The sequence below is a fragment of the Exophiala mesophila genome (assembly GCF_000836275.1).
Source record: "Exophiala mesophila strain CBS 40295 unplaced genomic scaffold supercont1.2, whole genome shotgun sequence".
Lineage (NCBI taxonomy): Eukaryota > Fungi > Ascomycota > Eurotiomycetes > Chaetothyriales > Herpotrichiellaceae > Exophiala > Exophiala mesophila.
In genome coordinates, this window is record NW_015622505.1 from 383,277 (window position 1) to 398,253 (window position 14,977).

Here is a 14,977-nt window from a genome sequence, read left to right on the forward strand (position 1 = left end):
TGCAAAGAATTGACTGTCCTGCTTTTGATAGCTTGTCTAGCAGGTCTAGGACAGCCCAGCTGGTCTGCGAGTCAAGGCCTGAAGTAGGCTCATCAACGAAAAGGAGGAGTGGAGGCTTTGCAACCAATTCAACCCCAACTGTCAATCTCTTACGCTGCTCGATGTTGAGGCCTTCACCTGGAACCCCAACAATCGCATCAGCGTAATCCTGAATATCTAATAACTGGATGATTTCATCAACATAGGCTAACTTTTGCGCATTTGGAATGTCGGCTGATTGTCGAAGGAGAGCAGAGAACTCCAGAGCCTGATGAGCCGTTAGTAACATGACAACTGGGTCTTACTTGTGCCTTGAAGGAGAAAAGTATACGGTGGGCTGATTATTACCTCTCGAACAGTGGTAGTCTCTAGGTGTAAGTCTTGCTGCTGAGCATACCCAGTCAAGCGTTGGAAACTCTCGTCACGCTTCTTCCCATCGATTAGCATCTCTCCCGTGATGATGCCAACGCCTTTGCGGCGATCGGCCAGGCAGTCGAGAAGAGTTGTTTTGCCAGCGCCAGAGACACCCATCAAAGCCGTCAAAGTGCCAGGTTTGACCCAACCGTCAACGTGATCAAGGATTCGTTTCATCCCACGCTTGATCTTGATATCATAGCACACGTTGTTCCAGTGGAAGATCCCGGCGGAGCCTTGGAAAGTCTCTTTGATACTGGTCATGCGGCCATCTGATTTGCCGACTGGGACTGGGCCACGGGGTGGTGATTCGATGTCCGTTCCTGCCCTGACATGGGATTGTGGGACGAAACCTCGTCGAAAAACTAGAAGCTCCCCTCTGGACCTCTTTGCTTTGATGTACTCACTGGCAATCAAGTAGACCATGTGATTGAAAATGACCATCGCTATGATGATGCCGACGTTACGCCATTTGTGGCTGACATAGTAGCTGTAGGCTGAATTGACGAAGTCGTCACCAAGAACAAATGTCTGTCCAGGTACAGATCCAACTGCGTCACAAGCAACGTATGTCGCTCCGGCGTTGTCGTAGTTGGGGATGTATGAAGAGCATGTATAGTTGCGGTTGTGGAATTCGTTGATCATAAGCGACTCGTATGCATACGCAACAGGGTTGACATAGATAATCCACCTGCACCACCCAAGCATATAGTCGATAGGAACAACAAATCCTGTAAAGATAAGGAGTGCAAGTTGTAAGATTGCGGCGGGTACCATCGCCTGCTGTTCGGTACGGGAAAGTGAAGCGCTGGAGAAAGTCAGTGGAGTGTATGTTCACGGTCGTAGACAGGGATCGCGTACATGGATCTGAAAAGGCCTGACATGGCCAGAACAACAAGAAAGCTCACCATGAAGTAGAAAAAGAAGGGTCCTGGTGCGCGATTGAGATTGGTCATGAAGTAAAAGGTCAGGTTGAAAAAGATGGCATTAAGCAATTTGTTGGGCAAGTCGACAATGACCGATGAGCATGATTCGGCGGAGGGGTGATAGAAGGCATATCGATCATGTTTCTCCACGATAGGTCGTTGGGCATAAAGTGTCAGGATTTCGAGCAATGAAGCGAATGCGTTGAAGAGGATCGCAATGAAAAGAACCACGGCACGACCGAAGAAGCTGTTCGTATCCATCCCCATGTTGAAGTACAAGGATGACATGATGAGAGCCATGACGGTATTTGCGATGAGCATTCCTACCATCACGCGTGGATCTGCTTTGAGACGTCTGAACCCACGCCAGATGCAAAGTTGAACTTGTTGCCAGTAAGTCAGAGTGTATGGCGAGTTCAGTCTTTGAGATTTTGCTTGATGCAGTTGCTTAAGTTTCCTGAAATTGTCCGCGTCTTGGCCATCAACCGGATGCTGAGCATTATAGTTCTCAATATCGACTTTCAACCTTTCGTAGTCGGGGCTTCGTTTCCACGCAGCTGCAAACTCGTCAGGGGTATGTGGAGGATGACAGCCTGAGCGGGTAACGCGCTCAGCTGGAAATGTAATAGATGTCAAAAAATCCGGGGTGGTCTGACGGGCAGGACATTCAAATCCGAGGTTGATGAAATATTCTTTGGCATTAGATACTGGGCCAAAGTAGATCTGTCTTCCTTCATAGATGAGTAAGACTTTGTCGAACAAATCATAAGCTGATTGAGGTGCCTGATACATGGAAACAAAGCTAGTCCGGCCGAGTAACTCAGACTGCAGCTTCAATGCTTTGCAAAACTCGATGGCATTCGAGGAGTCAAGACCACGGGTTGAGCTATGGGATGAGGTGAGCATCTGGCTAGAGTAAAATAAAAAAACACTGCAAACTCACTTATCCCAACATTGAAATGGTGCACCTGCTAGAGTCGCCTCTGCAATTGACACGCGTTTGCGTTCTCCGCCTGAAACACCTGGTGTGTATTCATCGCCGACGTGTGTAGAAAGAGTATGACTGATACCATACATTGCCATGACGACGTCTCGGAGATGATTGCAGAATCTGATAGAAATATAATCAGCATTGAGCGAATGCAGGAGACAGCCTCGAGCTCAATTTGCATACTTCTCCTTGGTGAAACCGTGGGGCAGATTTCTTTGGCAACGGGCATACGACGCAAAGGTCAGTGTCTCGCCTACAGTCAAGAGTGGAAAATGAACGTCAATTTCGGCAGTATAGATGGCGTCACCCCTATGGGAGCTGTGGATTTCTTTGGCTGAAAGACCTTGGTAGTTGAAGGATGAATTATCGCCAACATAAATACCGTTGGTATCTCCCGAGATTGTCTTGAGAAAAGTTGAACAGCCCGATCCTGGAGGGCCCAAGACGACACACATCTCTCCTGGGCGGAGAAGGCCATCAAAGTCATGGAGTATGTCAATGCGCGTCTGGCGGGCGTTGATGTGCAAGAGCTTTCGGGCGATGGATGGCAAGGCAAGCCATACATTTGCTACATCCTTTTGGAAGTCGGTTGGAGTGCCATAGCCGAAGACGTTGAGATTTTGAAAGCAAAGTCCAACCTTGCGAAGGTTCTGGCCACCGTCGAAGGCAGTGGCAGCAAAATTGGTGGCCCAGAGGCGTGCATCGAACTTGTCACTGTTTGGATTCAAAGGAGACTGAGGGTCGTCGACATTGAGGCCTCCATCATTGGCTGACTTCTTTGTATATTCGCGAGTGACATCCTGAACGGAATCGACCCTCTCATTCCTAGACGTATGAGAAAGTGGCTTCAATGGGACATCATCACCAAAGAGGCAGGGAGGACTTTGTTCTGAAGGTTTGTCTGGATCGTCGAAAGCTTGCATTCTGCTCGAAGATCGAGATCCAATGAGGGTGGAGGGACGGAAGGTGGAAGATGGAAGGTGGAAGTAGAGGAGATCATTCAAACACGAGGGAGGATAAGGCTTTAAAAGAAGAAGATGCATAGATATGGGAGGCCAGAAGAAAGGAGGTTGTTATCTTGTTACCTTGTTGCCTATACCTCTGTATAGCAGAATCCACTCTTACTATGGAGTCTTCGTATTCTTCAGAATTTCCTCTTTTGGAATAGTGCATACGTGAGGCGAATATGAAAACGGGTCCAACCTAGAGTATGGTCCCCGCGCCTCAGTCCATGATGAGAGAAATCCATCGAGGAAACTCCGGAGGTTATACCAATACGGCATTACCCCTTTTGATGGATCTTTGGCGTCGCGATGGAGCCAGCCTCGGAGGTGAATTGCATCAAAAGGTACCGACTGGAGGACAATCCATGTTGTTAGTACAGGTAGCTTCCACATTGCGGAACCTGGATAAAAAAGTCGCGTTGTTTTCATACTACTGTTGCCTGAAATCATGGTCGATACAATGAGTAATTTATCGTGGACGAGGCTAAGACAGCTGTAGGATCCTGGAGATCTGAGATGAGAGAGGATGGACATGGAAGCAGTTGGGTGGAGATGAGGCCTTTGAAATGACACACATTTCATGTCAAGTCACGTGTCCAGACATCAATTACTCCGTACACTCTGTATATAACTGCTGAAGAGGAAATCTATTTGCATCAGGAACTTGGAAGGAATGCGGCATCAAAATGTCAATACGCGCTCTGTGGTTGCTCTAAAATGCAGATCTCCCACGAAATTCATCAAATATGGGTCGAGAATCGAGTAGCTTCTCATGAAAGCCGACACGAAGAGTTTGGGTTCTCATTTCACGATTCTTTGATCTGCACCACGACCTTCCCTCTAGCTCGACCAGTATCCAGTCGCTCAAACGCCTCTTTAGCCTGTTCGAACTGGAAGACGCTATCGATAATGACGTCCTTCTCAGGGTCCAACTCGAGGGTTTCTTCAAGCCACTCAATCTTGGGGTCAAGAATGATACATTCGTAGGACTTGGCCAACCCAAGGTAGCCCAGCAGCCAGCGCAAGACCATCCTCGGTCGTGTGGCGTACAATGCACTGCCACCCATGGTTGCCCGCGAAGTTTTGTCGCCGACGATGGTCACAAACTGAGGCGCGAGGCCAATTGCATCTGTGCCGCCCACACAGTCGATGATGGCTCCCGGGGCAAACTTCTTAATGGCATCGACAACAGCCGTTTCTGAAGTGGTATAGTCGACCACCTCGCTGGCTCCTTGAGATTTGACAAAGTCGACATTTTTGCCGCTGCAGCTAGCCAATACGGTCCACCCTCGGGATTTTGCGATTTGCAGGGTGTAGATTCCTGTGGCGGATGAGCCGCCGAGAACCACGAGCTTGTTGTCGGCCGGGTTGCTTGCTTTCAGGAATGGGACGCACTTCTCGATTGATGTGCGGGCAGTGAGATAGACGAGTGGCAGGCTGGCGGCTTGGACCCATGATAGATGAGCAGGCTTCTTTATGATCGATGCACCTTTAGTGTCGATGTGAGCGATCTCGGTCAGGAATCCCGTCCCATTCATGGCCAGGCTAATACCGTAGACTTGATCGCCCGTGCTTAGATCCTTGACATCAGGTCCCGCGGCCAACACTGTGCCGGCAAAGTCTCGCGCAGGGATTTTAACGCCGTTAAGACTGGGCAGAGAGTTGGTGGGCAGGTTCATGAGTTGAATGTCAACAGGGTTGAGGGCAGTGGCATGGACTTGGATGAGCACCGAGGTTGGCGCCGGGGTGTTTGGAACCTCGGTGGTTGAGAATTCCAGGGTTTCTGGATAGCCAGATTTTGTATAGATCCATGATTTCACTTTATTGGTGGCGGTGGTGGTGGTGTCGGCAGACATGGTAGCGAGAGCTGTTGGCTTTGTATTGGTGGGTTGACCTATGGGTGTCGTGTATGCAAGGCTGAAGACACCGACTACGAATATGTCGGGCGTTGAGTTCGTTCAGAGGAGCCAAGTCAACTGCAACTCATGAACACGGCACGAACTGTAGTATTAGAGTCTGTCAATTCCTAGCAGATTATTTGCAGTTCAGTGGTGGCAATCTCAAGGTCGTCGTGTGAGCCATGAGGTCATGTTGAAACCAGGAAAAGCAATTCAAAAGTGGACTAACAAGTATTGAAACGAGATGGATTTGGAGATCAAGTCAACCGAGAGTCAAAAATGATACACGGTGGGGGAAGAATTGATATTTGACCAAACAAACCACATCCTTTGCACTCTAGAAACTTGTGGCGCCATACAACCGAGTCAGATGGCCGAGGTTATTGTGAACTCTACAACAGCAACGTCCATGTCATAGGAAGATGTGAAGAATTGGAGTTGTCAATAACATGCATTTGCGGGGTGTGTCTAGAATGAGTTATGGAGCACTCGGCACACGAGTTTTGTCTATAGTAGAGAGCAGCATGGTATGAATGGCAGTTTTATTATGTCCAGCAGGTCTGGTCTCGATATATATATTCATCCTTTCATGGCAATCGTGGCACAGAGCTCATATGGAACCCCGCCAGACCATACGGGCGAAACTGTTTTCCACCAGCCGGACAGATACATGGGCGTTCACATCAATAAACGCCATGCACCCAAAATGAGTGCAGCTGTACCTGTACAAACGCCCCTATTTGCACGATTAGCAACAAAGTCCAAGATTGAATGGGGGATCAACTCACATTAGCCACTGCAGAGTCGAGAACTTGACTGCCTCGACTCTTTCCCTCAGACTGGCGACTTCTTGTTCGATGCGAGCTTCCGTCTCCTTGATTCGCATTTCCTGTGTGTTGGCCTCTTCACGGATGCGGCCCTTCTCCAGATTCAGATCGAGCCGGACACTAGCTTGGGTCCTTCCAATTTCGTCGCGTAACCTCGAATTCAACTTTGCTAGGTCGCTCGATAATCTATCATGACTGGTGCGGGTCAATTGCGACTCGGTGCTGTCGGCGTTGGCTAGTTCGCTCCTCAATTTGGCAAAATCGACCTTTTGAGTGTAGGTGCTTCTCTCTGCGTCTTCCTTGAGCACCATGGTACGTGTCAGGTTCTGGATTGATTCTTCTATCACATCGTTCAAGACACGCATCATTGCGACAGCTTGTGCTTCGCTGAAACCCTCGCCTTTGAGCCTCTGCACAAATTTCAATGTATCGAAATGGTGATCTTTTCTCTGTATGGCCGTGGTGGAAAAGGCGGCTCGAGCAGGCTTAAATGTGGCGACATAGACGCCATTATGTCGCACGGGAGGTGCGTCATTGGGAAGGGCTGGTGTGTAGATTTTGGGTCTCTTGGGCGAGCGGGTGGAGCGGAGTGAGGGTTTGGTTGAAGAGAGATTTGATGAAGCAACAGTGTGTATTGATCTGGATTTTGAGACTGGCTTGAATGATGGGAGATTTCCTGAGCGTAATGAGGTCGGGGCAGGTGGTGTCTGCCAGGAATATTGAGTAAGGGCGGTGCTGGTCCAGGTGAGTCGTGGTAGAAGGAATCGTGGCAGCTCGGCCACCGGTTTTGAATTGGCCATGGATGGCATTGTGGAGAAGGGAGAAAGGTTGGTAGAGGAGGTTTGGGGGTAGTGGATTATATGACAAGAGGGGTGTGATGTGATGTGATGTGAAGTGATGTGAAGTGATGTCGTATGGTGTGGTGTGAAGTGAAGCGAAGTGAAGTAAATGTGGTTGTCGTTGTGAGCAGAAGGCAGGAAATCAAACAAATGGCAGGCACGACTTGACTTCTCTTTCGCTCTTGCACTTTTCGCCAGGAACTTTGCAGCCTACGATGCGTTTTGTCGTTCTTGCCTCTTCGGCCGCCTTCTGAGCCAATCAACACGATTCATTTCCCCGGTCTTGGCCATCCCTCCGACTTTCTCCTCGTCACCGTCGTATTTTCTTTCTCACTTCTAGAAGATTGTCTGATGATGTGACGGATCTGATGACTTGAGATTCCGGGGAACTCCAGATCAGATGATATGGTCGGGTGGATGAGATCCATGCGACCATTTGACCATTTTGAGCGTGGTATTGCATCATCTACATCTCGGTGAAGAGGAACATTCATGAGGTGTTGAATGGTCACTTTGAGGCATTCAACACTGACAAAACGCCTCAGATACCTATAAGCCTGCAGTATAATTACCCCACTTGGGCATTGTGATTATCTCTACGGAGTACATAGAGATCCTCGTAATGTACTCCGTACGGAGGTGCCAATGAGTATGCCTACTAGCGCTGGCTTCAACAGCCTGATGTAGAAATTGTATCCTATCGTCTGGTGCCACTCAAGGCCCGAGGGGCCCCTCGGCCGTCTCTGAAGCTCTTTGGCCTCTGCCTAGATTAATAGTTAAGAAGTACCCTGTAGTTTAGATACATTTGGTGATCATTCAACGCCTCCAGGCTCTTAGACCCCCTGTGGATCCCAAGGGATTTGCCCTCGCACGGTCTCCGTCGCCCCTGGGCCGCCGCTACGGAGAAGCTTATCGGTTATCATGTTAGAGGAACATCTTGTCCGCTTGTCTACACATACTCCCTATGTCTGCGTAGGTCGGTCCTCATACAATCTTTTAATGCAACATCATCATCTTATCCGATCCATCCTCATCTCAGCTCAAAAGCCGCAACACACGACTTCTTCTTTTTCATTCACACCGTCCATTCACTGGTATCTGTGGCCTCTTACAATTCTCATTTGGTCTGAAGTGTGCACTGGCGTCTAATCTTCCTCTCGAACCCTCGGTTTTGGATTTCCCTCGTCGTTCGAAGCTCTCCTCCAGACCTACCCACCTCCCCCAATATTTGCGACCAACAACCTCTACCACGAGACATCGCACTCTCCCTTTATAACAATCCAAGTCCCATCCTTGCAGTGTACTTGCCAGGGTACTCTCCCTCTCATCATGCCCTCCACCAGCTTTGCAACTTTCCTCATCATCACCCGTAAGTAATTCTCTCCCACTCGACCCTGCCCCTCACCCAGCGACGCTGGTATCTCACCTGTCCTGTTATCCAGGCTGCAGACCGCTAACCTTCTCCTCCTTCTAGCTGTCGCCTTCTTCCTCGGAATCATCTTCTCGCTGTTCCCCTACGATTACCCACTACTATGGAGCACCGCTCCTACCCCACCCTCACACTTTGATGCGATCGAGGCACACTTGAAACTGTTGCACAATGCGCCAAACCTCATTACACGGATCCTGCACATCATGTTGGCCATGGGACTGATTGGTCTCGTCTCCAAACTCTACAAGCCTAGCGAGAGCAACATGCTCTTTGACGGAGGGAGTCTGGTGCTCTACATGGTCGCCGTCATTGTCTACATTGCCAACATCATCAAGGGTCTGCGCATCGTCAGCGACGGACATTATGGTCTCGGCCTAAACCAGTTGAGCCAGGATCAGCTGGACAACGTCGATTCGTCCGGCTATGACGTCGACTCCGGTGATAGTGTGCTTGGTCGAGAGGACAACCTCAAGGTGCTGGCGGCCAGCAACACCATCCTCGCCTTGGTCCTGGTCGGTGTCTTGGTCCTGCAGGTCGGACAGTGGTATGCCGACCGCTCCGATGAGAAGGCAATGAGGGAATTCCAGGCCAAGGAAAAGGCCGAGAGCGCTTCGACTCCATCGAGTGTCAAGAGGCAAGGTAGCGGGAGTGAAGGGAAAAAGAACAAATGACGTCGTTGATGTATATCAACTGAAATCGACCTACCGTTCGAAGCTTGTTATCATATCTCAGACATGACATGCTTGCGTGACCACGATGTTGGTGTCTTGGCCAGCTTCAATGCTTGGGCGGGGTTCGATTGGATCGTTTTCGCCAATCTTGAGGCCACTCGGGCTCTTAGCTGTCCATTTACATTATCTCACGGAGAGATGAGTGTATCAGAAAGGTCAAGGTGTATACTAGCATAGTCTTTGAGGACCTTGAGCTGTGTGCTCGTTGGGCCTGTGCCTGATCTTTTTAACCGTGACATGCCCATTTTATGCACGTACATATGACATGTCTTGACGACAGATGCCCTTTGCTTCATGATTCGAGAATTCAAACACTTTCAACATTCATGAATCAGTGCTGACATGATAGAATGAGGCCTACCAGACGCATCCACATACTACCTAATGAATGTACTGAGTATATGAGTGTACTAAATATATTGTATGTGCAAATCGCTAAACCAAATCGCACTCGATAGATCCTTTAGCCCACCGTATAAATGTCACTATACGACTTTATAATCCGCCATGGAGCTCCATGTTGATATTCGTATATTTTCGAGACCTTGAATTCCGGCAGACTGGCATCTCACATGTGTTTCCAAAAGCTGTTATTGTTTCTGATGATCAACAAGACCTTGCAGACTGCCTGGCCGTCACTCTGGCCGCATTGCCGCGATGCGATCGAGGAGCCAGGTTGAGGAGAGGACGCGGTTCCAAGATCTAGTATGGGATATAGGGGGAGCATCCTAACTAAAATTGGACCGGGCATATGTTCAGATTGATCTGGTTGATCAGTTTAACTCGAGTGAATCCCTACTTCCATGCTAGCTTTAGGCATGGTCGTCACCTGCAGCGGGCGGGACACCATGAAAATTGCCGGCCTTTGTCGTTGGTACATGTTTAGTAAGGAGATGGTACATGAATCACACACGCCGGCGTCGTGCCTACGCATCAATAACCCATACGGAATAGGTACCTCAGGTCTGGCCCTGCATCTTCTGCAAGACATGTATCCTGGATAAGCCGGCAAAAGTGAGAACAGGGGGCCAGATGTCTGATCAAAAGAATATGTCACCACCTTGTAAACCTGCAGATGGTGGTGGTGGTGGTGGTGGTGGTGGTGACAGAGTTAGTAATTTCATGTAAACCAAACCCCCCCTCTTCGTACCCTGTACCACAGAGAACTTGAACAGGTACAAACACACATTCGTTAGTTTGATCAGGAATCAATCTAGCTGACAATAATCAATCGTCTGAGAGACTATCCATTCGGCCCCTCCTCTTGTCAAGAAATCCATCATTCATCATCCATGATTCTGCTTCCTGTAAGCGCCCAGCCCCCTCTCTGCGTCAGAAGTTCCGTAGTCGATGATTGGCTACAGACGCCAGCATCAAGTAGCTCCGTACATGTCGACTTCCTGGCTTAGTTCACCCTGGTCTATCCCAACCAATCAATCAAGTCATCAATCTCTAACCGGTCTCAAGATTCTCTAACAAGATGGGCGCCTGTGTCAAACGGTAAACCGTAAACCTGTGGTGGGTGGAGTTGTGTAACCCCCCCGGTAGACCCGGTTTCTCATCTCAAACAACTGGCTGGACGTGTTCGAGGAAGCGCCGACGAGTTCCATCGTCCATCCCTGCTCGCCATCTGCCAAACCTGCCAGGCTACTACCCTTCTGTCATGGTGTCACTGTTGAACCAATCATTAAAACTCCTACTGACTCCTCTGTACCTTTGACTAACGCACCTCTTGACTTCGTTTGTACGGTAGCGCGGTTCCAGGAATGCGGTACCTCCAGTGGATCTCATCCTCAGTGGAGTCGAGCAGTACTGTAACGACGAGAAGGAGGTTAGACTTGCTTGCGAGGGGGGTTGATGCTAACCCATATGCCGGAGGGCTGCGTGCTACGGCAACCAGGAATGGTCTCACGCCCGGCTCTTGAGGGCTTAAGTCGGGCACTCGGGCGACGTATTTCCCATGTCACATCCATGTCGAAATCTTCGATCCTGGCCTTGATGCGTTGGCAGTCCACGAGGCAGCTGCCTTAGCGGCCTGCGCCATCCCTCCTTAGGACGCCGGATACTGGAACTTCTCAAAGTCTCAAAAGGGGGGTGATGTCAAGAGTCTGGCCGCTTTAATCATTCCTCTTGATTCTGCTCTCCCATCCCACCTCTGATGTCCTGTTGTGGTCTACCTCGCCCAGTGTCTGGTTTGATGGCCTCTGTCAGTAAGGTCGTGAACTAGTCATAGGCGGATATACGCCTCCACAGACGCCGACACCCAACACCTAAGAAATGCTTCGTGTGGTCAAAATGTGTCTGGCACTCCTGTGCCATTCTCTGTGCTGATACTTTCATCTGACTTGTGGCTACATGCATCTGCTCAGTAGCTACTCCCACTCGTATGACACGGTGCTATGTATCCTAGGCTCACACACACACCTTGGTGGCCACTTGTCCCGGAGATGTCTCCGCCATCAGATTTCAGAATCTTGCCCAAACCTCCTTGACGATCCCATGCATCTCTCGTCTCTCAGTAGAGCCGCGCCAAACTGTGACCCCGCTGGGGAAATCAAACATCCAGTCCTCGCAGAAACCCTTCTGGCGGACTGGTCCTTGCTAGTCAACTTCTTTTTGTGCATTAGTCATGAGTTGCACTACACGCATCCCTTGCCCTTTTCATTCATGTCTGCTGGTCGTACCAGTACGCCAAGCGCCGTGCCATGATAACGCAGTATGGTATCATTTACAAAATCAATCGCAACAATGTCGTAACAACCGGACCCACGCCGATTCTGTCGTTCATTAACCCTGCTCCTCGGTCGTCGAGCCAGCTGACTAAATGGTGAGCACTGGGGGAGTGGTCGTCAAGCCCACCACGGGTGGGCTTATTGGCGATGGTGTAGACGTAGAGGCAGATAGGGTGGTCGAATCGACCTTGACGTCAGCCGTCGACTCAACCAATGTCGATGGAAGATTTTCCACCTTGATCTGAAGACCATTGTTGTCTTTGACTGGGGCGGGAGGTGGCATTTCGGGGTTGGGTGACAACTTGCGCTTCTTGCCTTTTGGGGCTGGGTCCAATGGGGGAGATCTTTTGTATGTCACGGTCCTTGTAACGACAGAGCGGACACTGACAGGTTTAATGCATGCACTTTTGGGGGCTTCAAAATATCTGCGGGTGGCGCTGTCGACGTTCCAGTCGGCTGGAGAAAATGGTGAATACATCATGCTTCCTGTGCTCATGGTACTCAAGGCAGTCCGTGGAGAAGGCCCACAGGTCGAGGGCGAGAATGCGGGTGAGTGAGGTATCCGAAGCCTTCTCAAGGCAGTCGGTGTCCTTCGGTTGTAGGGTGTAGGTGGGACTGAACCCAGCTCAGGCTTTGAACCATCGCTTCGTCCAGAGAGTTGACTCGATGATGATGTGGTTGACACAAAGGAATTCCTAGTGCTTGTAGAGTCGTTGGATGCGGTTCTTTGCAATCCACTGGTGGCCGGCGGGGTTGCCAGGACGGGAGTCAATGCGTTGAGGAAGTCGGTGTACGCCGACGGAGGAGTGATGGGCGTACATATCTCCCGTCTCATAACCGAAGAGACGCAGGAGATGGGGGTGTTGACCACCTCAGACGGGAAAGAGGCCGAATTAGGGGTCTGGAGGGGTGGGAGAATTGGTCTGGTTACCGCAGGCATGATTGACATCGACGACGAGATGGTCAATAATGGTGGATCCTGGGTACTTGAGGAGTTGACGACCTGACAACCAAGGTGGATGGAAGGTCACGGATAGAGGGATCTGACGGACCACAGCGTGTTGAAGAGGACTTGTGGCGTGGAGAGAAAAACAGAAGACTGCAGGGCGGGCAGGAATCGAAGCTCAGATCTATTTCTGGGAAGAGCCAGAGATGCAGAGGCGCGAACAGCAAGCGTAGCTCGGCGGGCGGAAAAAGTAACACGGCAATCTGGACCAGGATGAGGCCAGCTCAATCAATCAGTGCTGAAGGTACCAAAGGTGCCAAAGGTGCCAATTGCGGCCGGATCGAAAGAGGCCGCCGTGCAGAGTTCAAGTGGGAGCTCGGAGCGCGTAAGAATGGAGAAGATTGATCGATACAAGGTGGGCTGCTGAACTTTGATGGACAACGGATGACAGAATAGACCAGCCAGTGGTTCCCAGTCGAGGATTGTGAATGGACGAGTGAGGCGCCCAAGTCCAAGGTGGGTTGAAGGACAAGAATGAATGGACAATGAGGGAGCAAGAGGCGACGGACCAGCGCAAGGGAGTAGGTAGAGCGAAGTAGAGGACGAGGGTGAAGAGGACGATGAGATGGAGGAGGGAAGATGTGGTTGGATGTTGATGGGCGTTAAGCGTTAAAACGGCGGGGATGATTGTGGATGCGGTGGATGTCGATGGCTGTCGATGGCTGCGGAGGGTTTTTTTTTTTGGAGGGTTGGCGGTTGGCGGTTGGTAGAAGGTAGCAGGGCAGTTGCCAGTCAGTTTGTTGGCCCCCGTGATGCTCCTTCCAACTACTCCGTACTCAGAACTCAGTAGCCACTGCCACTGCCCACTACTAATAACTCCTGTGCTCCTGCGTCGCTCCTTCCGAGTTTCCCTGTTGCTTGTGCTCTTGCCGCCCGCGGCAAGGTGTGGGGCAATGGGTCCTGAAGATCCACTCAGATAACTCTTGGCAAGAGTCTGATTGGCTGTCGTCTGTCGCCTTTCGACCGCTTGGGTTGTTCAGCTATTCTTGTCCCTGTAGCCTGATTCGACCAACAACTGTGATTCCCTCAGACGAGTGCAGGTCACAGGCTGACTTTGCTTGTTATCAGTCCAATGCACCTTGCCCGCATCTGCCCAAACGACTAGCTGCCACCACCTTGGTAGCTGTTTGTCTTTCCCGTCGCCCCCTTCGGTCTGCGAGGGGACGCCTGGATCAATCTTTGGCGAATAGGATTGCCTGCTTGGAGTGTCCAGTCACTGTCAATGGTCAAAATGGTCAAAATGGTCAAAATGGTCAAACCACTGAACAATCCGCTTGGGATCAATGAATGGCACTGGTGTTGCCTCTGACGTGATGGATCCAAGAATAGATTTGTCCGTGTCAGAGCCGAAGGCACCTAGCTGAATGCACTGCCGGATGCTGAATGTGGTAAGCGAGGGTGGAACAAGGCTGGAAGAGGTCTGGAGAGGAAGGAGAAGAAGGAGTCCATCTCACCGTCTCACGACTCTATACAGCATTTATCATCTTTGTCTATCTGACTTTCAAACCGCTGGCCACCTGGTCGAAGAGACAAAGTCTTTGTTGTCTTCCATCACCCGCTTCCCAGCGCTCTTCTTCGTCCAGACCACAATGATTCGCCGCATCACCGGTGCAAACCAGCCAATTTGACTGGACCTGTACAATTCCTCGACTCTGAACTTCTTGAGCGCGCGGCACCGCAACTTGGAATCATGACCAAGTTTGGTTTCCTCCGTATGGGCGCTTTCTAAAGCTCGATGCCTGACTGGATGGACAACCCTCAACGGGGTCTAGAATGATCATTTCCAAATCACTGACCATATTCTGCACGGGAGCGCCTCGTCAGCCTGAGCCCCAATCGCTCCAGGCAACAAAAAGTCATGTGAATCCAAAACCAGCGTGAGCACAGCGGCCGATCATGTCGTCCAATCCTATCGCTCGAGCCACCATCCATCGACACGACCTTGCTGCCTTGGCTTCAACTGGTCATTCAATCCATTCCCGTGTTAGCTCAAGAACTTGATTTGTATCTCGTGGTCAACAAGATCCAGTCGATCATGGCCGTGACTATGCCCCACAGAGCTCACAACCCAGAACCAACTTGATCGTTCAAATCTCTCGGGGTGCACTCTTGTTCCACCAGTTCGTTGCCTTAGCTCC

General features: G+C 50.4%; 3 protein-coding genes across 3 annotated transcripts; 1 reads left to right on the plus strand and 2 right to left on the minus strand.

The window, feature by feature from the left end:
- Positions 1 to 5,712: 5,712 nt before the first annotated feature.
- Positions 5,713 to 7,107, minus strand: PV10_02066 (uncharacterized protein). The gene is made up of 2 exons (XM_016366340.1): positions 6,061 to 7,107; positions 5,713 to 6,008 (listed from the first exon to the last, which is right to left on the minus strand). Exons 1-2 carry the CDS (start codon positions 6,906 to 6,908, stop codon positions 5,951 to 5,953), a joined length of 906 nt encoding a protein of 301 aa, XP_016225858.1. The 5' UTR covers positions 6,909 to 7,107; the 3' UTR covers positions 5,713 to 5,950.
- A 795-nt stretch (positions 7,108 to 7,902) lies between these two features.
- Positions 7,903 to 9,508, plus strand: PV10_02067 (uncharacterized protein). The gene is made up of 2 exons (XM_016366341.1): positions 7,903 to 8,307; positions 8,413 to 9,508. The coding sequence occupies exons 1-2, from the start codon at positions 8,268 to 8,270 to the stop codon at positions 9,039 to 9,041; spliced, it is 669 nt and encodes a 222-aa protein (XP_016225859.1). The 5' UTR covers positions 7,903 to 8,267; the 3' UTR covers positions 9,042 to 9,508.
- Positions 9,509 to 11,428: 1,920 nt separating this feature from the next.
- On the minus strand, positions 11,429 to 13,410 carry PV10_02068 (uncharacterized protein). The gene has a single exon (XM_016366342.1). The coding sequence runs from the start codon at positions 12,780 to 12,782 to the stop codon at positions 11,922 to 11,924; it is 861 nt and encodes a 286-aa protein (XP_016225860.1). The 5' UTR covers positions 12,783 to 13,410; the 3' UTR covers positions 11,429 to 11,921.
- Between the last annotated feature and the right edge of the window lie 1,567 nt (positions 13,411 to 14,977).